The sequence below is a fragment of the Taudactylus pleione genome, unplaced genomic scaffold, assembly GCF_031769625.1.
Source record: "Taudactylus pleione unplaced genomic scaffold, aTauple2 ptg000472l, whole genome shotgun sequence".
NCBI classification, from domain to species: Eukaryota; Metazoa; Chordata; class Amphibia; order Anura; family Myobatrachidae; genus Taudactylus; species Taudactylus pleione.
This window is the reverse complement of record NW_028284874.1, coordinates 284,949-311,231: the sequence shown is the minus strand read 5'-3', so window position 1 is coordinate 311,231 and position 26,283 is coordinate 284,949. Positions and strand designations below refer to the sequence as shown.

The 26,283-nt window shown below is 46.3% G+C and overlaps 2 protein-coding genes across 3 annotated transcripts in view; both read left to right on the top strand.

Annotated features, from left to right (window-relative positions):
- Positions 1–5,262: 5,262 nt before the first annotated feature.
- Positions 5,263–15,392, top strand: FASTKD5 (FASTK mitochondrial RNA regulator 5). Of its 2 annotated transcripts, none has more exons than XM_088448930.1 (2): positions 5,263–5,354; positions 11,662–15,392. In XM_088448930.1, the coding sequence occupies exon 2, from the start codon at positions 11,699–11,701 to the stop codon at positions 14,063–14,065; it is 2,367 nt and encodes a 788-aa protein (XP_088305056.1). In that variant the 5' UTR covers positions 5,263–5,354; positions 11,662–11,698; the 3' UTR covers positions 14,066–15,392. The 2 variants fall into 2 exon arrangements, with proteins under 2 accessions (XP_088305056.1, XP_088305057.1); XM_088448931.1 differs by lacking the exon at positions 5,263–5,354 and adding an exon at positions 6,402–6,556.
- The window catches only part of UBOX5 (U-box domain containing 5), a 39,525-nt gene continuing 18,510 nt past the window's right edge, over positions 5,269–26,283 (top strand). The window contains exons 1-2 of the mRNA XM_088448932.1: positions 5,269–5,354; positions 25,924–26,016. Coding sequence (XP_088305058.1) covers positions 25,963–26,016 — 54 coding nt within the window. The 5' untranslated portion in view covers positions 5,269–5,354; positions 25,924–25,962. The remainder of the gene's footprint in view (positions 5,355–25,923; positions 26,017–26,283) is intronic.

The following is a 26,283-nucleotide window of genomic DNA, read 5'->3' as shown; positions in this document are numbered from 1 at the left end:
GCACTGCCTCAAAATGTACAATAGCTATAAACAACGTGCACTGCCTCAATGTGTACAATAGTAATAAACAACGTGCACTGCCTCAAAGTGTACAATATTTATAAAGAACGTGCACTGCCTAAAACATACATGCCTACTCTCCCAGGAATCACGGGAGGCTCTCGATTTTTTGGGTAACCCCCGCACCCCCTGTCGAAGCCGGATTGTTGGCTGAGACTTAAATTGCAAAATCAAAATCTGCACAACCCCATTTTGCGAATGGCTACACAACACTATTTTGCGTTTCCCTCACAGTATCAGTATATACGGCGCTGTGTTGTTATTTAGCGTTGTGTGTTTCCCACACAATAGAACATTTAAAAGTCCTGATAAAAACAATACATACATTTATTGATACGCATAATATGAACAACCCCACAAAGTACATACCACGGTGTACTCCACAAACACGTAGACGCACAACGTATACTAGCGTATTTTCTTAATATCCCCACACTTACACATTACATACTTACATTAAAAGGTTCCATAGCATTAAGGTTATTATTAAAGGTTTTATTCGTTATCAATTCTATTGTGAAATACATATATTTGGTATCTAAGGTTTAGTACATGATAAGCAGACCGTGATTGGTGCCATTCTAAACCACTGTTTATTTGCAGATTTCCAGTTCCATCAGCACGGAGATCGCAACATGCGATAGGCATTGAAATTTACTCTGTAACGTAATGTTTATTAGCCAGTTTAGACTTGTTCTTTGGCGGAAAAACGCACAAAAGGAGCCATTGGAGGGCTGAACTACTACAATACAAACTGACCTATGGGCTGTCTTGTAATGGAAGATCCATGAGCAAGAACCAATGGGATTATGCCAACTCGTTCTATTGTATTGCCATTTTCTGTAAGGGTATACTGTATATGCAAGTGCTCTATATCTGGTAGTCAGTAATCATTTTCTTTCTGTTGGCGAAGGTTTCACATTTGATTCCGGGAAATCTGGATCCAGAGCGCATGTGTATGTATCGACTGTACCTTGTATATGTATAATCTTTTGCGCTAAATTGTGTTTAGATCAAGGCGTGTAACTGAATGTTTTTTTATATAATAAGTTTTTGTGCTTTGGAACCACACTCAATTTCTGCAAAGCAATTATTTCTTGTGAGACTTGTGACGCTAAATAGCGACTATAGGGTATAAAGATTAATAGGAATTCATACCCCGGAAGAGTAGGCATATCTCCCGCATCCTGTCCACTTTCTAGCGAAGTGGGCAGGATGGGGAGACTTTACCTGGAATTTTCAGGTCCGTAGGGCATACTTACCTACTTTTGAAAAAGCTTTACAGGGATTGTGTGAAAGTAACACCTATGCGCGCGGTGGTAAAGTGGGCATGTACAGCTACATCTGAGAGGTGTGTCACAAAACTGACTTACATCCAAATGTAAATGAGCCCCAAAGCAGTTAGTAAGATCTTGTTGATGAAAGTACACTAATACTTCCCAGAAAATGCCTGTAGCCATAGGGATCATTGTGCTGTTTAGCCAATGCAGGGAAATGACACTAATGATCCAATTTGAATGTATATAGCTCTGTTTTTATTATATAACAGCTACATGTGGGTAAGGTGCAATAAGGGAGATTGGTAGACTCTTCAGGGAGACAGGGAGATTGCTACTTTTTTAGGGAGTCTCCCTGACAATGAGGGAGAGTTGGCAAGTATTCTGTAGGGAAGGGGCTGGGCTAAATGGTGGAAATTGCAACATTTAGCTCCACCCCCTCCTCATGGACCCGCGGGTGTTTTCTGTAAAAGGGGCACGGTCTAATGCTGTCTATCGTCTGGCCCCACCCCCCGAAGAGGAGAGCAGCAGGTCCCCTAGTGCTGCTCCCGGAAAGCTGCCCAGGAATGTCGGCAAGTATGGCTGAAAGTGTACCATACAGTATGTCAGGTAGTACCTGAGAAAGGGACCAAGGGGTGTATATACAGTACTAAGCCTTGGGAAGAGATAAAGTGTATGGAAATGAAGCACCAACCAATCAACTTCTGAATATTTTTTAAACTCAGCCTGTAATGTGACAGGAGCTGATTAGTTGGTACTTTATCTTTCTACAAGGCTTAGTATATAGACCTTCAAGTCAGTGACAGTACTTCTACTATTTACAATGTGCCTGCTCTGAAAAAAGAAGACTGCTGGCAGAGACCCAGGAAATAGCAGTTTTTTTTTTTGCTAATTCCAAAACTTTGGGATTGCTGTCTCCGATTCCGGGATTAAAAGCCCACACTTTTTTAGGTTAAATCCTGGGATTGGGTTCCCTAATCCTTACAGTGAGTATAATAGGACAGCCAGTGCAGGAAGGACATGGACCACATAGTGTAACAGAGATGTATAGAATATATAGTATAATAGAGTGATGTGTATAGTATACATACAGTGAGTGTAATAGGTAGGCAGTGCAGCTGAGGAAGGACATGGTTGATCCTAGTTCCCCTTCTAAAGGTAGCGTCTAGATTGGCTTCGCGGAGAGGACCCTTACGTCTTCAGTTACTGTCCAACGTCATTCCCTACCATTCTCGTGGGCAGAGAGGGGGGATATAACCAAGCCTGAAGCGTTGTAAGCGAAGCCAGCTCGCGAGATGACAACTTTCATCTTTAGATGGCCTTTATGGGCATAGAAACGATCTTCTGCCCTCACTCGCGTCACTTCCAGGTCCCTAACGAAGGAGAAATAAACTCTACCTTCAGCTAAAGGACCAGGATGTGACGTGGACTGAGGGTGGGAGTGCGGTTCCCTGCCCTGACATCACTGTTATTTTGTCTCAGCTGTAGTATCTGGTCACCAATAGTAGCAATGTGTACCCTCACGGGGTCGCTTTGCTTGCCATAGGTTACTATTCCCACTCTAAGCCAATGTATTATTATTATTATTCTTTATTTATATGGCGCCACAAGGGTTCCGCAGCGCCTTACACAGTACAGAAACAAATGAGCACACAAGACAGTTATTAACAGTACAGAGAATGCAGGACAAGTACATGATTTATAAACAATGCTGCATAACACCTAAATAAGCAGCAGGGTGACAGTAAGCAGTTTTAGGTGCCATTGTAAATTAATGTAAAAGTAAGGCAAGAAGAAGCACGTGAGGGAAGAGGGCCCTGCTCGTGAGAGCTTACATTCTGAGTGGAGGGTCAGACAAACAGGGGTGATACAGATGGGGAGCATAGAGTAGTGGGTTAGGATGAGCGCTGGAAAGCACTGAGGAAGAAATGGGTCTTGAGGGCCCATTTGAAGATTAAGAGCCAGGAAGCCAAGTGATTGAGGAATTTTGCAGGAGCAGTGGTGTCAGAGGGGTATAGCCAGGGTTTGGTGATGGCAAGGAGAATCAAGGCATTGCAGATGAAGTGCTCATGAATGGAGACCAGTTTATTATAGACAAAACTGGCTTTCCAGAGGGAACAGGAGAGAGGGACAGAGTTAAGAGACGAGAAGAGAATGAGATTATTAGGGTTGATGTAGTGTGGAGGTGATATTGATCTAGAGCAGGGGGATAAGGAGTGCGGGGTTATGTGGCTGGCTTCTGAATGAGGAAGGGTGACAGCAGGTGGCGGGTCAGGTGGAGGTTTCGTGTGGTGTGGGGGGGGAGAGGACAAGTAACTTGGAGAATAGAGAGGGTGCAGGGTTTAGTGGTGGTGCGGCAGGACCATGGTGGAAGGTAAGTTAATAATACTGGAGTTGTGGGAGATGCAGTGGAGAGACTTATATGTGATGAAGAGAGACAGAAGAGGGGGAGAACGTAGAGGGGAACATGGATGGAGAAAAGAGGTGAAAACTGGTGGTAGAGGAGAAAATAATGTAGCAGCTGAGTGAGGGAGGAGAAGAAAAGAGACATTGTGTAGATGAGGCAGTTGGGGGGGGAAGTCAGTAGTAGTAATGAGTGTGAGATGAGGGAGCAGTACAGGTCAAAATCAGATAAAAGGAAGAACAGTGCTGGAAGATGTAAAGGCACAACTACAATAGTATATTATAACCAAAAAAGGAGTATAGAGCTGTTAAAGTAGCAAGACTTGAGAATTAGTATAAAGTATGAATATATAAAAAAAAAAAAAAAAAAGAAAGAGGTAGAGGTGTGAAACAATGGTAGATACTACAGTGGTTTAAAGATAAATTGACAGTGGTATTGGAATGATTTAAACAATGTAGAGAAGAAACACAAACATACAAGTATTAAATGTTCAGTAAGCAGGTAGGTGCTTGCAATGCTGAAGCAGGGTGTTGGCAAGAGGTGTGTCCAGGTTATAATGGAAGCTGGTTGCTGAGTAGCAGGGTTTCCAGAAGCTCAGAAGATCATTTGTTTTTTTTAATGTAGATAGCAACTGATGACATCAGGGTCCTGTAGCTGAAGGGGATCTAGCCGTAACTATAAGGGGACACAGACCATATAATATAACAAAGACATATATAGTATAACACAGATGTATAGACTAAATAGTATAGCACAGTAATGTGTATATTATCCATTCAGTAAGGGTAAAAGTGAAAGTGCAGCTAAGAGGATGTAGTCTGGAACCCGACGGTCTAAATGCCGACCGCCGGCTTCCAGACTGCTTTATCCCGACTAGGGACGAACTAAATGTAGATGCCTGTAATTTGCCCGACGTCGGAAGACCGGTGCCCGGCATCCCGATCGAGCGAATGCCAGGCGCCACAGCGGACAGCCGCGGGGGGGGGTTAGGTTTAGGGCTCCAGGGGGGGGCTTAGGGTTAGGCACCCCCCTGGGAGGTTAGGGTTAGGCTAGAGGGAGGGAGGGTTAGGCACCCCCGGGGGGAGGCTAGGGTTAGGCACCCCCCCGGGGGACCTAGGTTCAGGCAGCGTGGAAGGGGGGGTTATGTTTAGGCGTTAGAGGGCGGTAGGTTAGGCTTAGGCACCCCTAAGGAGGGTTAGGGGGGGGTTAGGTTAGTAAATACTTACCTTTAGGACGATCAGGATTTCCTCCTTTGTCGGGCTGCCGCTGTCGGACATGGACCATATATATATATATATATATATATATATATATACTGTATATACACAGTTAGTAGTGTCCTAAGTACATAGATTACATAATAGGTCACAGGCTCACAGCCCCTTAGCACTACCCTTGGCTTGCCAGTAAGTGGGCGGGGCGAAGGGCGTCCGCTGCATGGACCTATCAAGTGGCGTCACTGCCGGTCCGTCTACTCACTGGCAGGAGAAGCGTGTTACTGTGTGGGCAATATGCCTCTGACCTTCCACTTCCGGGACACGCCCCCGTATCGGCAGCCTGACATTCCCTGCGTCATCAGCCGGTGCCGGAGTTTGTGTCTCTTCCAAGTGCAGGTACGGTGAGAGGAGAGCGTGTCCCTGCCCGCCTGTATCAGCCTGTATGCAGTGTATTCTATAGGTGCCAGGGCCCTGCCCGCCTGTATGCAGCGTATTCTATAGGTGCCAGGGCCCTGCCCGCCTGTATGCAGCGTATTCTATAGGTGCCAGGGCCCTGCCCGCCTGTATGTACTGTATTCTATAGGTGTCAGGGCCCTGCCTGTCTGTATGCAGTGTATTCTATAGGTGCCAGGGCTCCTGACCGCCTGTATAGAGTATATAATGTATTCTATAGTTGTCAGGAGGGTGCCTGTTCATCTGAATATTGTATTGGTAACATGGGCAATGCCCCCCTGTATCAGCCTGCATACAATGTATCCTATAGGTGCCAGGGCCCTGCCTGCCTGGGTACTGCAAATAATGTGATCTATAGGTGCCAGACCTGCCTCCCCCCCTGTATCCTTTATATTATAGGTGCCATGGCTCCTGCCTGTATAAAATATACATCATATTATATAGGTGCCAGGACCCCTGGCCACCTGTATACAGTATATAATGTATTCTATAGTTAGGGTCGCTGCTTACCTGTGTACTGTATATTTTATTGACTGTATACAATGCATTCTATAGGTGTCAGGCTCCCTGCCTGTATTCTGCATAGTCTATAGGTATCAGGGACCCTTCCCGTCTATATACTGTATGTTTTATAGGTGTCAGAGACCCTTCCCCGTCTGCATCTGCCTGTGTAGTTTATATCTTAAATGTATCAGGGACTCTGCCTGCCTATATCAGCCTGTATAATCTATATTATATAGGTGTCATGGATCCTTTCCACCTGTATAGTTTATAGGTGTCAGGACCCTAGCCCGCCTGTATACTGTATATTCTATAGGTGGCGAGTCAGGACCTGGTCTGAAGATATTTTCTGGTATATTGTATATACTATAGGTGTCAGAGACCCTGTCAGTCTGTATAATGTATTTTTGATTGGTGTCAGGGACCCAGCCCACCTCTATACTGTATATTCTATAGGTGTTAGGATCCCTGCCTGTACACTGTATATTTTCTAGGTGTAAGGGTCCTTGACACCTCTACCTGCCTGTACGCTGTACATTCTGTACGTGTGAGTGTCCTTATAACTACATATATACGCTATGCTACAGCCGTGAGTAGCGCATATACTTTATGGTAAGGATGTGATTAGCAGTACCATATATGATGTAAGTTCCTTTACTGCCTATCTCTATGTACTACGTTTTTATGGATGTAGCAATTCAATTAGTTTTGTTGGGCCAGTAATTATCACGCTTTTTGTTTCCAATTAGACTGGGTTTAGCCCTGTAAAATTGCTGAACTATCTAATATCCTGGTTAGCGCAGGAGGGTGTGAGCAGAAATGTGTGTTCCCGCAGCTATTCGTGCCCGGACAGAGCAGCAATTGAATTACCCTGTCTGGCACTCATTAGCAGTAGTAGAATACATTATTAGTAGCAGGACTATTTTGCGTATGTTGAGAGGGAGCTGGTGCAAGCTTGTAGGGTGCTTAGTGTGATGGAAGTTTTTTTTTTTGTTTAATAAGACATGGTAGGTGCATGCTGTGGACTTTCACTAACGTGATATAATTATTTTTTATCAGCACTTGATTTTACTATATGGGCTCGATTTAATTGAACGTGAATTAAATAGCGCCGGGAGTGGAGTCTGTAGATGTGTTATGCCAGAATTCTCTGGAAGTGACATCACTGACACAGGTGGGAGGGGTCAGAGTTCAATCCAACTGGCATTACATGCCAACACAATGACATCATTTTTATCAGCAGTCAGTTTTATCATATAGATATACAGTCGCTCAGTAATGTGTAAGTTGCCATACAGGGCTAAATTGTGACATCGAAAAAATTCTAGAGTTTTGAAAAATGTTAAAAATAAAAAGAACTTACGAGGCACAGATTTGATTATTAGCTATTTCCATGTAAAGGCTTAGCACAGCACAACTTTCAGTTTTGCCAGTAATACATTCAAATAAATGTGCAAATTTTATTATTTTTTCTTTACATTATGCTTTTATATCCACAAAGAGGTTACGGTGCATTTTGGTTGATGAATTCTAACACCTGAATTGTCCTTTGCAGCAGTTACCAGAATTGCCCACTGTTACAGGAAACTCTTCATTTTGTGTTTGGAAACAAAAGATGTTAGTGGTGGGATCAGGAGCCTATAGATGTGTCCACGTTTACCTATCCTCAAATCACGCCAAATAGCCTTTGTGACTTAGGGCCGTATTCAATTAGAAGCAAAAAGTCTGGTATCGGCGATAATTTATCGCCAATGACGTAATTTTCGCCATCTTCACTTCTCCCCATATTCAATTTCAAAGACTTTTCGCAGGTGCGAAAAGTCTTTGTCAAAATCCGGGGATAAGTTTTCACCACTGAATAGGTGGCGAAAAAAAAGTGCAGAATTGGGGTTTTGGGGTGCAGACTTAAAAAAAAAAAAAAAAAAAAAGTACCCTGCACCCCTTGGAATGTCCCCTTAAAGTAATCTGTCCAAAAAATTATTTTAAAAGTTCAATAGGACACCGCAAAAAAATTGGTTTCATTTTGGGGGCGAAAAAAAAAATTGGGGGGACAAACGAAAAAAACTAGCGAAATAGACTCAGGGGTGGTCCCCAAGTATGCGGCAGGTGTTTTTTAGAATGCGCTTGGTTGCGGCAGGTGGATTTTCAAAATATGCTTGCACCCATTTTCATGTACCCCAAATTTGATGGGACTAGTTATTTAAAAAAATAAAGCTAAATGCTATTCTTCACCACTTCTTTAAAGACGCATTAAAGCACCTGTTGCGGCCATTTAAAAATCCCATATACCTTTAGCAGGCCAATTCGGGGGTAGCCATAGTGATCCCCCATGTCAGACTATCTTTTGGGGGGTGACAGGCTGATTTCCCCAAAAGTGACAGGAGTTTTCAATACTTACCTTTTCGCCGGGTCCCGTTTTAGCTGATTCCTAATTGAATACGGGGATACACAGGCACGCTCCTGATACTTTATCCCCTGAAGAGCTGCCGTGACGGCGAATAACTGAATATGGCCCTTAGCCGCGCTGTGGGAGTTTCTCTTAAAATATGTGCGTTGAACTGCTACTTTATACCAATTCTTTTGCAACAAAAATACCAATCCTAAGTACTTACAGATGTGTCCTCGTACACCTAGCGCCTATACGCCATACTGACGAGATGCCCGGCGTGACTAGTGTTCATTCTAGCACCCTCCACCTGTCACAACCTGTGCAGTTCCTCTTTCCTGCCTGGGGTGTCGCTCTCTGCTCTGGTGCTTTTAGCACACTCTGGTCTGTATCTCAGCAGTTTGATGCATCAGCTGAGTGTGCTAGAAGCACCAGAGCAGAGAGCGACAACCCCAGGCATGAAGGATGAACTGCACCTTATTAACACTGCAGATGCAGCAAAACACCACTCAAAGTGTACTAGAGATGCTGTGCTGCGACCGTAACCTTACAGGAATTAGTTTGAAATGCGTACAAAGTTGCAGTCGAAGCACAAGCAGCGCCCCTGCTAGGCTGTTTTAGCGGTATGCCGCGCCCTGCTCCATTTCAGAATGTGCCCTGTCATTTTGCCGGCGCCCCGCTAACACAACATGGCGGATGCCGTCCCCTCCCGAAGGTGGGAAACGTTGCGGTGCAGTGATCACCGCCTGTAAAATGGTGATTGACAAAGGCAGAAATGGGTAACAACGAGCCAGTTCTGCCTTTGTATAATCACTGTTTTACATTCTGACTAAAATATATAAAAAAAGGCTATTTTAATGAATATTTACCTACAGAGGAATTATATGTAATATTTGGGTTTACCAAGGTATTCAGCTTGGTGTAATTTTGTTCCACATGGGATATCAAACGCCAATTTTTTTGTTTTTTGTTACCCCTCATAGAGCACTGTGTGTGCTGTGAATCTGACATTTTTATCAGGTCGCCCACCAGAGATATTACAGGTCAATTTAGGTGAAAAACAGAAAAACAATGAATTTCAAAGTGCTCTAATAATAATAAAAAAAAAAAAAAAAGTAGACAAGTTAGATAACTCAAAATTTGTTTGGGAACTCTTTGAGCATATAGCTATCCCCCCAAAAAATTACAGTTCTGAAATTTGATTCCTTCCCACTAAAATACAATCCAAAAAAATTTAATTTTATTTTTTATTTCAAATCTGACAATTCGCTTTGGGCTTCAATTTCAGTCATAAGAAAGTGGGGTAGGGAAATAGTTATGTGACAAAAAAATGTGCTGAAAATAGTGTTTTTTATCCCAGCTGTCCTGACTTTTCTGAGCTGAGATATTGCATTTACCCCAAACGTCCGCAACAGTGAAAAATGTCATACGCCATGATACAAAAATGGCCGCCATCTTCATATCAAGGTAAATAAAAATAAACTAATGGTGGTTTCTGACTACTACCGTACCTTATAGGGGTCATCACACACAATTTATTTTTATTTTATTTTTAAATGGTCAAGCAGCCAATTAATTTAATTCTGGACCATTTGATATGGATTGACCGGGATGCGGTTAATTTACTGCCGGCCGACGCTGGAAGTCCAACCTGGTACTAAAGATAGGTGTCTAAATCCCGACGCCTATCTTTAGCCAGATATCAAATTCCTGACAGCCGGCATCCCTAATGAAGGTAAGCGGGGACTGTTAGCACAGGTGGGGGGGTTAGTTTAGTTTTAGGCACCCCCGGGGGAATGTAGGGTTAGGCTAGGGGAAGGGTGGGTTAGGGTTAGGCACTATTGGGGAGGGGGGGGAGAGTTTAGGGTTAGTCACCCTTGCGGGAGGGTTAGGTTTAGGGTGCATGAAGGGGGGGTTAGGGTTAGGCACCACTGGGGGGAGTTTAGGGTTCAGTACCCCATTGGGAGGGTTAGGTTTAGGGTGTGGGAAGGGGGAGTTTAGGGTTAGGCAGCACTAGCGGTAAGTTACGGTTAGGCACCACTAAGGGAGGGTTAGGGGGGAAGTGGGAAGGGTTAGTGTACTTACCAGCCCCAGTCGGGATCTCCACTGTTCGGGCTTCCGGCGTCGGTATTACATCCGCCAGGAACACATCCGGCGTCATTACCTACCGATTTCGGATTGACCCCCTAGTATGAACACTAACAAGGGAACTTGGCAGGAGGAAAAGACGTAGACGCTGCATCGTCTGACAAGTGTAATCGAGCATTGTCACTTCCTGTCGTTTTATTTATGCGAATTAGATGCTGGAAATATGGCACACCGAGAGGTTCTGTTTGCTGCGACTTCAGCAATAGTGTACGAGGGCACACATGTAGCACACTATTAGCAAAATTCAGGAAAAATGTACATTATCTGGGTAAAAAGACAAAGACTCAGGTCCTACACGACTGACTTGCGCCATACTTAATCTGCTACTTTATACCAGTTAGGATTAGCATTTTTTTTTTGACAAAAACTAAGTACTTAGTACATTGTTAGTGTATTAAGGCGTCACATTTGGGAAAAAGTTCTCAAGCGCCGGCATCACCGTGGTGGAGCGCGTAAGTCACGCTATACGTCTCGTGCCATATGACGCAACAAGGATAGGAGTATGTGGACACATCTGTATACATACATATAGACCGTCTTCAAATATAAAATGATGCACATTGCTGGACTTGCCTGATACTGCTGTCTGTGAGGAATTCTCTATCCGTGACTGAAGCTGACAAAATGCTTCCATTGGCATTCAGTGTTCATTCTAGCTCCCTGCTCCTGTCGCAACCCGTGCAGTTCCTCTATCCTGCCTGGGGTGTCACTCTCTGCTCTGGTGCTTCTAGCACACTCTGGTCTGTATCTCAGCAGTTTGTTGCATCACCTGATTGAGCTAGAACCAATAGAGCAGAAAGCGACACCCCAGGCAGGAAAGAGGAACTGCACGGGTTGCGACACTAGCATTTATGAAAACCAGCATAGCGTTACCCACAGACCCTGGTCAGGGGTTAGATTTAATTTTCTAAGCTGCGTTAGAAGATTTTCTTCCCTGCAATCGCACATTATTTCAGGACTGATGTATTCAACTTTAGAAACAAATTAACATAAGCACCCAAGAGTATGACATAGTTTGCGGTTGTATTGTGAGACTTTCGGAGGATTTAAGACGCCAACCTCTGTTCCTGCGAAGGAAAGGAAATCTCATCTTGCATGGATGTTCCCAATTATGTGTGTTCCTTTCAGTCAGATTTTATTTCTGTACGATTTAAGACCTCATTAATTATATAGATGGAAGACACTTATCTTCATTCTTCGTCTGCCCTTTTTCAGTATTTGGACACCGATCTGACTCGGCACTGCGAGACCCATGGCTACTGCAAGATCAATGACTTGCGCGATATATCGAAGATTACAAGTAGGTGTTTGTCGGGCAGGCGCTTTCTCATCATTTGCTAGGTGGTCAAGTACTAAGGCTCCAGGTGGACAGTCTACTGCTATTCAGACTGCAAAAACATCTGCCGATTTCAAAAAAGCCGACTGCTATGCAGTCGACCTTCCAGAGAGCCGGGATCTCTGCAACCCTACTGCTCACTCTTCAGAAATTGTCGACAACTGGAAAGGAAAAACAGAACTTGACTATAAAAGACAACCTGCCACCACTAGATCCCGGACTTTCCCTAAAAATAAAAACCTAATTTTAGCGGGTGCTAGAAAGACACCTGAAACAAGACTTCTAGACTCTTACACGGATAGCCGAGCAGAGAAACCACATTCTATGGAATCATTCGACACTTTGGCAGATCCAAGGTTTTTTCAACAGTGTCGACCGGAATACAAATCTCTGTGCTACAGTGCCGATCATCCAATAGACACTTCCAATTCGGAGCGTGCCGGCATTTTACAGGAGGTGGCTCTTAACGGTGATCTAGCCACTAGCAAAATGGCAGAAGTTTGGGAGAAGTTAAGTTATCTACCCAAAAGGCAAATTGGGACGCTAAAATCAAATAAAAATCTTGAGATGCTCTGTAGCCGCAGCACTGAAAAACTTCACCTTTTCACCAACGCAGAGCTCATGCGCGTGCTTGATGCCTTTGTCCGACTCAAGATTCCCGCAAAACAGCCCATGCTGAAAGATTATGAGTTAGAGTTTAGTCGGCGGGTGTGGAGCCTATCTACTAGTGAGTTGTTGCGTGTGGCAGACACTTGGAGGTGTCTCTGTTGCAGTATCCCTAAGTTCTTGGACAACATGTACAGCTACATGCAGTTACATTGTATGGACTTAGAGTTAGCCCAGGTAATACAACTCATATACATTATCGGTGAAGGGAGGCGTGCCCCTAAAGAGTTGATAAAAAAACTTGACTCTATGGTCCTACGGTACCTTAACTGCATTAATGTAGAAGAAATCGGTACTGTTTGTCTAGGATATTTTAAGACTGGTAACGGATTATCGGAGTACGTCATGAGAAAATTTGGTGATATAATTATAGAAAATATGGAAGACATTAGCAGTTACTCCTTGGTGAATGTCCTCAAGATGTTCAGATTCACCCGTGTAGACCACACAGACTTTTTCCGGCAAGTTGGGAAGGTTGTTCCTAAACGCATACCTAATATGGGCATTCAGGGTATCATGCACGTCACCCTGTCCTTTGCCTCAATGCATATCATGAATGAGGACCTCATGGATGCCGTAGCCTTGGCTATTCCAGACCGCGTGTCCTACTGTCGGAGCAAAGACATCGCCAAGTTCCTGTGGGCCTTTGGCATTCTTACCCATGAACCGTCCAATGCTGATACCTTTTACCCCGCCTTGATCATTGAAATCCGCAAACGTCTGAGGGAATTTGAGATCTATCCGGAGCATTTCCTCACTTGCCTGATGGCCCTGGCCTTCTGCAAACGGTTCCCATTGGATCTGATCGAATTGGCTTTAAGCGAGAAGTTTATCGCACAGTCCACTAAAATAAGCTTGTTTGAACTTAAGAAGGATCTCTTCACTATATCAGGCAGTGTACAAATTGAATGTCCCGAATACAAAGGAGAAACTCTTTCATCAGAGCTCCAGCAAGAAATAACAGAAATGCTTGTGAACTTGTCCACCCGGGACATCTACGTGAAGGCCGAGTTCCTTAAAGCTGCCTCATTGCTGGAAAGTATGTTGGGCGGGGCGGAGTTTGTAAAGAACCACATGATTTTGCCTCATACCAGATCGAAAGATCTGGAGGTTCACTTTGATATCTATAACAAGCCTATCGCTATCAACGCCGGTGTCTCTACAGGTGGCCAAACTCAAGTGAAGCCCTTCAGTCTTGAGGTCACTGATGGCCTCGCCAGTCAATTACTGGATACGATCTCAAAACAAACCTCGGAAAATAATGACGATCGTTTAGCGGATGCCTCCATTCAGAAGCTTAAGAAAAACAGTGCTCTTAGTATCACGGATGACTTATTGTACAAGATGAACTTGGGGAAAAAGTTAGGTCAAAGTCCTACATGCCGAACGGACACCCTAAAGCTGGCAATACAAGTTACAAATCGCAATCATTACTGCTATGGAACGCAACGCCTCTTGGGCCTTCACAACATGAAAAGGCGGCAGTTGCGGAAACTGGGATATGTAGTGGTAGAGCTGCCATATTGGGAGTGGTATCCTCTCGTGAAACGTACACAATCGGAGCAGCTGGCTTATCTACACTGCAAAGTATTTGGCTCCGTACAGTATGACTTGTAACTATGGTTATTGTGACTATCAGTTGTTAGATCTCATATGCAACAGTATTCGTGTTCTCTAAGCTCTGGAAGGCTAAATCAAGACCACGTGTGGTGGTTCTATTACGTGTTATACATTTATGGATGGTATAATGATGTGTTTCTTCGCTAAACCTAAACGGGAGCTGCTGTAAATAGCGCCTTATAGTATATAACAGAAAACACACTTCTGTTCTGAAAAGCTACCTAATTTACCTGCATAGTAAAGCAATGTAGTACATTTTAGATTTTTTTTTTTGTTTGTTTTTTTAATGTATACCTGTATTTTTGTGTATACTAAATTCGCTATTTCATTTGTATCATTACTTACCAAATAGTAAAATAACATTTGCTGGTCAAAGCATACAGATGTGTCCACTTACTTCCTTAAACGGCCCTTCTAGACATGCTATGCCGTGGCGTGTCTCGGTAGCGCTGAGCGTTTTTCGCGCAACTTTTTACCTTCAAGTGCATCTTATTCGCACAGCAATGCAAATAGGTAGCACAAGCAGCTTCTGTTGATTAAAATGAATATGCGGCACGCCTAGATTCTGTGTGCGGCACGCCTAGATTCTATGTGCCAGGCGTCTCGTGCCTAGATGTATAAGGAGACATCTGGACGTGATATTTAGGCACTTGTGCAGGAAGTTTGCTCATAATCAATGACATTATTCGTGGGATATTCACCTATAACATCTGTTGTGTTTTGTTTTTTTTTGGGGGGGGGGGTCCCAAAAACATTAAGTATCCCCCAAATGTATCACAGTGGATATCGGCCATACCTGCTGTGATTCCCCCCCCCCCCCCCCCCATTTTCAAATAGAAACCTATTATTATGGAGGCTGCTTCCTTGCCAAATTAGCTGCGATAAGAGGTTATCATTGGGTCAAAAAATGGATCATTAATAATAGTGCCCCCAGGAGCCAATTGATTAGTTTGAAATGTTGAACGTCTCATTCAGTTGCAGATAAGAAAATGACAGTATACAGTACGCACTCTCTTTTCTCGCATAGTGGTCAGTTTGCTGACCTCTAGTGGCTGGAAGTTATTTATTTTATTTTTTTTGGTTAACCTATTTGCAGTACTTGCAATTAAACAGCAGATGGCAGTGCAATCCTTCATAATGATTAACTAACACCCCACCTGTTATTATTTTATAATATTTTGTCTGACTTGCTCCATTTGCTCATCTCCCCACCTCAAAATTTCCTTGACCATCTTCCCTTGTCTACCCCCCCCCCCCCCTTCCTCCCCTGGCTTTTCTGTATTTCGAGCTTTGTTTTGATTACATTTGCTTTTGGAACATTATTGCTACATTTTTAATTGTAAGAGCAATTATTCCCCTGTATAAGTATATATGTTGGAAATTCAGTTTTTCTTTGAAAAATTTAAATAAAGAATTTATATATATAAAAAAAAAATATTTTACCACTTTCCCTGGTTAGCTTTTTGAAATGATCAAAATATTCATGATTTATGGTAACATTAGAATTAACTATATAATTGTTTTTCAATAAATAAGTGTGTGTGTGTGTGTAATATATATATATATATATATATATATATATATATATATATATATATATATATTTAATTAGTATATAGCTCTGATAAGGGACTTACAGTGTGGACATAGAGACTTATGTAATTGTTGATAAATAGCTAGGGACATTTGGAAATGACACATGCCTGTGAAGATTACATTACCAGCACAGTAAACATGTGGACATGAAGTGAACAAGCGCTGGCAGGTGAAACTATTGTTCTCTTTGCAGGCGGCCACTCTGCGCACGGAGTGGACCACCTAGGGTGCATCCTGGTCGGGTTTCATAACCTACTTTCTACATCAGGGTCCATAGGGTATCCACAGGATACGTTTGGGTATAGGTGATGACGTCAGGCATCGGGCACCATAGAGTTAAGTTTTCAGCATCCCAGGATGCACTAGGGTCCCCCTCCTATACACCGCCCCCGAACCAAGGCATCTCAGTTTCGTTTGGTGCCCGGCCAGAGTCAGATGCACCTGTTAGAGGGGGGCTAGGGATAGCCCCTGAAGTTTTCTTCAAAGCAACTGTGGCTGCTCATCTGGATGTATAGCATGGACAGTCACTACTGACGTCCATGCTGTCTTCCCTACACCCCCGCCGGTACCAGAACGCCGGTACTGATCCGGGGATGCTGGTAAGCATCTGGGGTCACAGCTAGCGGTGACCCCAGATGTTTGGGACCATGGCCGAATCCAAGGGGGCAGCCGGTGGGACCCTGCTGACACATGGTCCAGAGTCCCCAGGCAGGGGGCTCCCTGGGGACTGGCTGCAGCGTGGAGCCAGGTTCTAACCTGCGCTTCCACTACCCCCCTGGGACAGCGGACCGTGGCTGAGCGGTAGCGCTGCGGCGTCCCAGGGGTTAAATGCATGCCAGGGGAGCGCGCCTTCCCTGTAACACAGCCGGCGCCTTCCCCGCTGCACACAGCCCTCTCTGCTCTGCTGACTGGCCCTGTGGCAGCGCTCCTCCCCCCAGGCCGGCCTCCTCTCTGCTCCTCGGTGGCCACCTTTCCTGGAAGCATGGTGAGCGCTGTTGGACGCTGAAGATCGGTGGCATCGCGGTCTGGGTCCCCCGGCATACCTCTCCTCCGTTGGCTTAAGGTCTGTGTATGCAGCGCTGTGTCCTACCAGGCTCTGTGTCTGCGTAGTTGAGGATCAGCGCTGATAGTGCAGGAATTGATTTCTTTGCATTGTATGTGACTGCTGCTAGCATCTGCTGCCTGTACTTTCACTTTCTACTGTCAGCCTTTTCACTGTCCCTGATCTTTTTCTGCTAAAGCCCTTGCGGTGCTGTGATTGCAGGGTGGTCTCACACTGTACTAACAAGTATCAGTGAGAGGGGTCACATACTTATCATGTCTGAGAGTGACTTTCCTCTCCAGCTTATGTGTATGTCGGCAGTGTTATTTATTGGCGCGGCCAATTACTGTCACGGCTCCGGTACAGGAGCCGCCCTGGGCTTGTTTCGCCATAGCGCTTACAACCCTCGTGGGCCAGTTAGCTCCGCAGCCTGCGTTCTCACAGATTCGATTGTCCCAGCAGTCAGTGGTTTCCCGAGACAATTGATGGTACCCCACAGTCTCCCTATTTCCCTTCCCCAAGTCTCTCAGGAGCCTGCGTGGGTTAATTCACTGACAAGTTCTGTACAGCACTTGTCGGACGTGTTACAGGGGGAGTCTGTGTTGAGGCCACATAAGCGGCCGATGGCGTCTCTATCCGCTCCTTATGAGGATGACGACGTGACGTCTGATGATGGGGAGATTCTGGATCTTTCTGACCAGGAACCTCTCCGTACTAAAGAATCAGACGCTAGGTCCAAGGTGTATATTCCTGGACATTTGTGCAGTCCGCACAGCTTTAGTGATTGAGGATGAAGATCCTCCGGTGTCCAAGTCTAAATATGCCTTTTTTAGGGATATTAAGGGTGACGCCACAGTGTTTCCTCTTTCGGGTCAGTTAGTGGACCATTTAGAGGAGGCGTGGAAACATCCTGGCAAACAGTATCAGCCTCAGAGACGCTTGGCGGTGGCTTATCCGTTTGCGGATAATTATTTTTCTAAGTTGGAATCCCCTCCACAGGTGGTTTCTCATGTGACACGCCTAGTCCGAAGTGCCACATTACCCATGCCCTCCATGTCTTCCTTGAAGGATGTTACGGACCGTAAGGTGGAGATCTGCCTAAAGTCCGATTATTCCCTTGCGGTGGGGGCAGCTAGGCCGGCTATGGCCATTTGTTGGGTAGCCAGAGCTATGGAGCGCTGGGTTGATAGTTTGGAGGCGTCTTTCGAGTTGATAGGCAATCTCTGGGATTCGGCCACTTATATCAATGAAGCGGCTTTGGATTTCAGTAACCTGGCGTCTCGGATTTCTTCGGCAGCTGTAGCTGCTCGTCGCACCTTATGGTTGCGATCTTGGAAGGCGGATGCTGATTCCAAAAAGGGCTTGGAAGCTTTGCCTTTTAATGGAGAAGTCCTATTTGGTCCGGATCTGGACAAAATTGTAGCCACGCTGGCGGCAGCCAAATCTGCATGTCTCCCGTCTGCTGCAGTTTCTTCCAGTTCAGGTACGTCGTCCTTTCGGCCTTACAGGGCCCAGGGTGGGCCAAAGCACAGGATTTTCCCCGTCAGGCTGGCCCCAAAAAATCGGCCAAGCCCCGGAAACCGGCCTGGAGTACCAGACGTCCGGCCCCTAAACCAGATGACAAGCCTGCGGCCTGACGGTCCGGGCCTCCCTTTGGGGGATCCCAAAGTGGGAGGCCGCCTGCTGCAGTTCGCCCAGTGTTGGTCGGTTACCACGACAGACACTTGGGTTCTCGAGGTGGTTTCTCACGGGTATGCCCTCTCCTTTCGGCACAGGCCCCCGTCTCGATTCTTCACCACGGGTCTTCCATCAGACCGGAACAAAGCCTTGGAACTGCGGAAGGTTTTGCACACTATGCTCCAGGCTGGAGTTATAGTGCCTGTTCCATTCTCCCAGAGGGGCCAGGGTTTCTATTCCAATCTGTTTTTGGTGCAGAAACCCAATGGGTCGTATCGTCCGATCCTCAACCTCAAAGCACTCAACAGGTCTTTGCGGGTGCCGAGGTTTCGGATGGAGACCCTACGGTCCATCATTCTGGCGCTGGAACCTGGGGATTACATGGTGTCGTTGGACATACAGGACGCTTACCTGCATGGCCCTATTCTTTTGTGCCATCAACAGTTCCTCAGGTTTGCAATCCGCAGCGACCACTTTCAGTTTCGGGCGTTGCCTTTTGGCCTGGCGACAGCACCGCGTGTGTTCACCTAGGTGATGGCGGTCATGGCGGCTTCTCTGCGGCTGCAGGGAGTCCGCATGTTGCCGTACTTGGACGACCTTCTCTTAGTGGCAGTATCGCCGGAGCTCTTTCTGCGTCACCTGGACCTGACCATTGCCCTACTGCACCGGCACGGCTGGTTGATAAACTGGCAGAAGTCCACTCTAATCCCGTCTCAACAGTTCCTCAGGTTTGCAATCCGCAACGACCACTTTCAGTTCCGGGCGTTACCTTTTTTGCTGGCGACGACACCACGTGTATTCAAGGTGATGGCGGTCATAGCGGCTTCCCTGCGGCTGCAGGGAGTCCGTATGTTGCCGTACTTGGACGACCTTCTGTTGGTGGCAGGATCTCCAGAGCTCCTTCTACGCCACTTGGCTCTGACTATTACAGTACTGCAACGGCACGGCTGGTTGATAAACTGGCAGAAGTCCACCCTGATCCCGTCTCAGAGGATTCTGTACCTCGGAGCCTTATTGGACTCCGGACAGCAAAGGATCTTTGTGACGGGGGAAAAGATCTCTGCCTTGCAGTTGAGGGTGCGCAGTTGTCTGCAGAATCGTCGTGTGTCTCTGCACTCGGCGATGAGGTTACTGGGCTCCATGGTGTCAGTATTCGACATGGTGGAATATGCCCAGTTTCACTCCAGACCTCTGCAGTAATTGATCCTGTCCAAATGGAATGGACTGCCTCAGAGTCTAAAATCCCAGACGATGGTGCTCACTCCGGAGGTTCGCCTGTCCCTAGCCTGGTGGTTGCAGACGACCCATCTCAACAAGGGTCGTCCGTTCTGGGTGGCGAATTGGGTCCTGTTGATAACGGACGCCAGTCTTCGGGGGCTGGGGAGCAGTCACGGGTCCACACTTGTTCCAGGGCAGGTGGACTCGGGCGGAAGCAGAGCTTCCAATAATAATCTTGGAGCTCCGCGCGGTTTTCAATGCTCTCCAGCAGGCACATCGGGTTCTCCAAGGTCACCCAGTGCAGGTCCAGTCGGACAACGCTACCACCGTGGCCTACATAAATCGGCAAGGAGGAACCCGAAGTCGGGCGGCTCTCGTAGAGGTGTCCCGAATCCTGGTTTGGGCGGAGCGCAGTCTCCCGGCCATATCAGCCGTATTCATCCCGGGAGTCCTAAACTGGGAGGCGGACTTTCTCAGTCGCCAGGATGTTCATCCAGGGGAATGGTCTCTGCACCAGGACGTCTTTCAACTTCTGGTGGACAGGTGGGGTCTTCCAGAGATCGACCTTATGGCGTCATGGCACAACAACAAGTTGCCGGTGTACGGGTCTCGCACAAGAGACGAAAAGGCGTCTCTGGTGGATGCTCTGTCCGTCCGGTGGATGTTCCGGTTTGCTTATCTGTTTCCTCCGTTTTCCCTTCTTCCATGGGTAATTTGGAAATTCAAACAGGAAGGAGGGACGCTCCTGTTGATAGCTCCCACGTGGCCCCGGAGGCACTGGTTCTCAGACCTCCAGGGACTGTCCGTGGACATTCCTCTGCGGTTGCCGTTACGCCCGGACCTCCTGTCACAGGGTCCTTGTCTTCACCCGGACCTGACTCGGCTGTTGAGACGGCCATGTTAAAGTCCAGGGGGTTTTTCAGCTCTGTAGTGCAAACAATGCTAAGGGCTCGGAAACCATCCTCTGCAAGGATATACCATCATGTGTGGCATACGTTCTTCCAGTGGTGTCGGCCGAGAAGTTATGCTCCTCGGGAGTTCCGTCTGTCTAGAGTGTTAGCTTTCCTAAAGGCAGGACTGGACCATGGGCTTCGCCTTGCGTCTCTGAAGGTGCAGGTGTCTGCCCTATCCGTCTGGTTCCATCGTAGGATTGCTGCAATCCCTGATGTGCGCACCTTTATGCAAGGTGTTCTCAGAATTCAGCCACCTTTTGTTCCACCGGTGGCGCCTTGGGATTTAGCTGTGGTCCTGAGGGCTCTCCAGGGACCGCAGTTTGAACCACTGGGCTCAGTGGACCTCAAATGGCTGACAGCTAAAACAATTTTCTATCTGGCCATTGCTTCGGCCAGACGTGTTTCTGACTTAGGGGCTCTCTCATGTAGACCCCCTTTTCTGATTTTTCATAGGAACAGGGCGGTGCTGCGCACTCGTCCTGGTTTCCTTCCTAAAGTTGTTTCCAGTTTTCACATCAACGAGGAAATCGTTGTGGCGGCTTTTAACTGACCTGATCTTTCAGTGGGTGAGGCCACTTTGGACGTTGTGCTGGCCTTAAGGATTTATGTTGACCGCACTTCTTCATTTAGGAAGTCGGATGCCTTGTTTGTCCTCTATGGCTTTCGTAAAAAGGGTTGGCCTGCTTCAAAGCAAACTTTGGCAGGCTGGATTCGTATGGCCATTTCTGAAGCTTATCTTCATGAAGGCCTTCCGGTTCCTTCCTCTGTGAGGTCTAATTCCACTAGGTCTGTGGGTCCTTCGTGGGCTGCTCGACATGGTGCCTCTGCAGTCCAGATCTCCAAGGCTGCCACATGGTCCTCGGTCCATACCTTTTGTGAGGTATTACGCGTTTGACACCTTTGCCTCTCAGGATGCTTCCTTCGGGCGGCGGATTCTCCTTTCAACACAGGAGCATCCCCACCCTTAAAGGATACTGCTTTGGGACATCCCCAAGGTATCCTGTGGATACCCTATGGACCCTGATGTAGAAAATATGAGATATGGTAAGAACTTACCTTTGTTATCTCTATTTCTACGAAGTCCATATGGTTCCACAGGACTCCCGCCCTGTCGCACCTGTGCTGCAGATGGGCTTTGCTCTGGTCACCGTTTTTTCCGTCTCCCTCTGGTGATAATGTGATTCTTGTGTGTGTCCAGATCTTCTTTCTCTCTCTTCCTTCTCCTCCTCCGGCCTATGGTTTGGTACGTAACTGAGATGCCTTGGCTCGGGGGCGGGGTATAGGAGGGGGACCCTAGTGCATCCTGGGAGTCTGAAAACTTAACTCTATGGTGCCCGATGCCTGATGTCATCACCTATACCCCAAGGTATCCTGTGGAACCCTATGGACTTCGTAGAAATAGAGATAACACGCAACAGTGCCCTTTTTAGGGTCTGGCGCCCTGCCCAGCGCTGGGCCTAGAATGAACACTATATTTCCACTCATCCAACCTGTTCCCTGCATGGCACACAGGTGGGCAGTAGTAACATACCGTTTTGTACTAACCCTGATCTCTGTATTTCTCTCTATGTGAGATCAGTGTGGCCAAAATCGGATTAGTTGTTCCTAATAGAGCTGCTGACCATTTAGACGAAAAGATGGTTTGCGCTGCACAGATCAGCCAAAATACAGATATAACATCAAAATAGTAACTGCATTTATTATAATAGCACATATAAATGTGTAATAAACAACACAATACATTCATAAAATATGAATGACACTCCCAGGAATGTATAAAAAGCTGTATGTGTGTGTGTTTGTAAATATATATATATATATATATGTGTGTGTGTATGTATGTATATATTCACCACAATCTTAGGATAATTATTAGCCTTCTATAACCAGCTAGTGACACATACTCGATTATAGGTAATACTCCACTTGATGAGCTGTAGACAATACAGTGGAAAACGAATGGTTTCTCGCCCACATATCAATGTGTCTCTAGGTCACGTACAGGACGGTCCCAGTGCCATAACTACATTGCACTTTCATAGCGAAGTGCTGGCTTCTGATCTGGATTTACAGTATGTGGATTTTGGCGCTAAGGGCCATACTCAATATGGGGCGAAAAGTCAGAGGTCGGACTTTTCGCCGTTTTTTTACTGGGATAAAGTATCGGGCGCGTACCCGCTTATCCCAGTATTCAATTAGGATCCGGTGAAAACTGAACCCGGCGGAATGGTAAGTATCAAATTCCTAGGAATTTTCGGGAAATCATCCTGGCTCCCCCCTTAAGATGGTCTGACATGGGGGGATCGCTGTGGGTACCCCCGATTTGGCCTGCTGAAGGTAGTCGGGGGTTTTAAATAGATGTGGCAGGTGCATAAATGCGGCTTTGCTAAGGTGGTGAAGAATAGCATTTAGCTTTTTTTGAGGGGTAAACTAGTCCCATCAAATTTGGGGTACATGAAAATGGGTGCAAGCATATTTTTAAGTTCCTAAAGTGATTTTTGAAAATTCTTCAAAAAATGCCCCTGCCACTACCACCCGCATTATAGAAAACACCTGCCGGGTACTTGGGAAGCCCCCCCCTCCCCGCGATCGATTTCACTAGTTTAGAAGTTTGTCCCCCAATATTTTTTTTTTTTCTCCCCAAAATTAAAGTCCTTTTTTTTTTTGGATGTCCTAAAGAACTTTTTTTTTTTAAAAATTTTTGGACACAGATTACTTTAAGGGGACATTACAAAGGCTGCATGCTATTATTTTTTTTAAGCCTGCACCCCTAAACTCCAATTCTGCACTTTTTTTTGCCACCTAAACAGTGGTGAAAACTTATCCCCGTTTTTTTTTACAGAGATTTTTCACACCGGCGCAAAGTCTCTGTAATTGAATATGGGGATAAGTGAAACTGGCGAAAATGACGTCATTGGCGATAAATTATCGCCGATAACGGCTTCTCGCAGCCTAATTGAATACCCCCCTTAATCTGCAAGCCACCAGCAGACACCAGAAGAGTCACCTGCTTAACCAGTGCTGAGTTGAAGCCGCAGATTCACCTGTGAGTAGACAGGAACCCGTGTTCCCTCTGCACTGACACTGAGGTGTCTCACCTGCATTCACAGCTACCGTCTCTGCTTATATTTCATGGTCATTTCAGTATATAGCAGGACTGAAGCATTATATTGGGTGGCACACTAATGGGCCGCAATAACTCCTCTCTGTGGTCACACATTGACAATAGATGATTCAATAATATCAGTCTACAGATGTTTCCTTTTTATATCTTGGCCGGCACTGCAGCACGCCGCTGTACGCATGCCCGCGAATAAGTGTCCGCTAGTGGACAAGTGCTCAGCGTTCGCACCCGCGATCCCCTAGGATGGGAAGATGCGATCCGTGCCGCAGCGTCGCGTACTGTGCCGTGCAGGTGCCCGGTAATTCGCTTGCCGCAACTCACGGACACGTTTTCCGCTGATGCGGCCAAGATGGAAAAGGACACACCTGTATCTGTTACCCGGTTTAATCCGTGCTGAGCAATTTCTGTATAAACTAAAGATTAACCTGACCAGATACCCCCGCCTTAATCATCACCCTATTATAGGGATGTCTAATGGGATATTTTGGCAATATTTTCACCGCTTCCCGTTCTGGGACAAAATAGCGGCTTATTTTGTTTATAATATATGTCCCAATTTATAAAGGGAGTTAGTTTGGATATTCGATTAAAGTATATTTCTCATATGTGGTATACATCACCTTAGTATTCTCTATAGCAGCAACAATCCCCTAGTGATGTCCTTTTTAGGACTCTGGCGACTATTCTAGTTCCCGGAACATTATACCGTCTCACTCTTTTGCAGGGTTTATACAAATCTCATTTTAATGACGCAAAATTAAAAGTTACATTTATACTGTATTTTTACTGTAAAGGGGCACATCCGCGCTACGTGACCCAGGGAAGACCGTAGGATTACGACGACATAATCATACCATCGTTTCCCGTCCCCTGCAGTGCCTACACTGAATGATCAGCCGTTCAGTGCAGGCACCCTCCATCATCCCCGATCATTGTCAGTCTGTCGTTATCAGCAGATTGACCAGCATGCCCGGGGGTGACGATTGATGTCGGAAACAACCAGCGGGATCGCGCACCGCTGGTCGTTTCCGACATTTTAGTGCCAGATTCATGCACGATTAATGGACGACTGAACGATGTCGTTATCGTTCAGTCGTCCATTAATATCTGCTAGTGGATGTGCGCCTACAGTTCTCCAAGTAAGGAGTTTTCTTTGCCCCTCTTTTCATGTTTGCACATTTAAACATTCCTGGTGCCCGTCAGTACCGTAATAATTTCATAGGCGTGTAACAGTTACCGGTCCTCTGTATAGCTAACATCGATGGCTCGATGCTGGGAAATCTATGTGAACAGTGAATAAATATACAAGTAAGCGTATTAGGAAAGGGTATTATGGGGGTCATTCAGACCCGGTCGTGAGCGTCAGGACGCTCGCAAGCGGGTCGATGTTCCCCACTGCACATGCGCACGACGGAGTGAGCTCCGTCGTGCGCATGCGCGAGACCCGGGGAGCGACGGGCTTTCCATCGCTCCGGGTCTCGCACCAAAGGGGGCGTGCTGTCAATGTTGATTGACAGCACGCCCCCTTTAGTGGGCGTGCCTGCCAGACGGAGGCGTTCCCATGGGAGCGCCTACCGTCTGCAGCCGGCCCCACTGACATCACTAGTGATGTCAGTGGGAGTGATTTGGGCTCTGATAGAGCCAAAATCACTCCAGGGCTTGTGGCAGGGAAACCCTACCGCAGGGTCTCCATCGCAAGTCCGATGACCATCGCGAACATCTTTTTCGCCGCTCGCATATGCTGTGGGTGGTCACCCACAGCTATACGAGCGGCCAGGAGGACGCTCCATTTTCATGGAGCGAGCGCTCCCTGATTCAGAGCGAGCCCTCTGGTCAGAGCGTTCAGCTCTGAATCAGGCCCTATGTTGCTGCTGAGACCTGTCTGTGACACTGATCGGTTTGTTTGGTCTGATTGCCCAAGAGAAAGTATCGTTGGCCTGCATACAAGGGGATTCAGCTTTTCCTGTGTGGCGGATGGACGATCCGTCCAAAGACTGTAGACCAACTGGATAATGCTTTGTGTTTATAAGATGAACAAAATCCTTTGTGTAACAAAACTGTTTTTCTTCCTACATGTATGCGATTGTGCTCTGATGGCTGGGTCTTTCAGATTTGGCCGCAGACATGTGTACGTGTATGGACGGCAAGTCTGACAGACGCATCAGATCTGATCCTGGTTGGAGAGGTGTGTGGTCCAACCCGTCATCCAGTGCCTACGCTGTAATCTATTTCCTCTCTCTCCCAGGTGTTGCTGTTTACAGATCTGCCAGAGTAACCTGCAAGGATGGTTGTGAACCTCTGCCTTCCTCATTTCAGACCTCGGATAGTTTGTAACAAGGTGAATTCATTCTATTATATTCTATTATTTCCTGTAATGTCATTGACGATGGAATTACAGATGTGCCCATGTGCGCGTCCTCAAATCGCCACAAATAGCCCCATTTAATGCACCACGGGCTTTTCTACTTAGCTGCGCCAAAACACTAATATTAAGTACCTAGTACACTATTTGCCAACTATAGGCCTGATTCAGTAAGGATCGCTATTGCATACGCAGCTGCAAATTGATACGGAACGCAGCTGTGAAAGTATAATGCCTGCCACA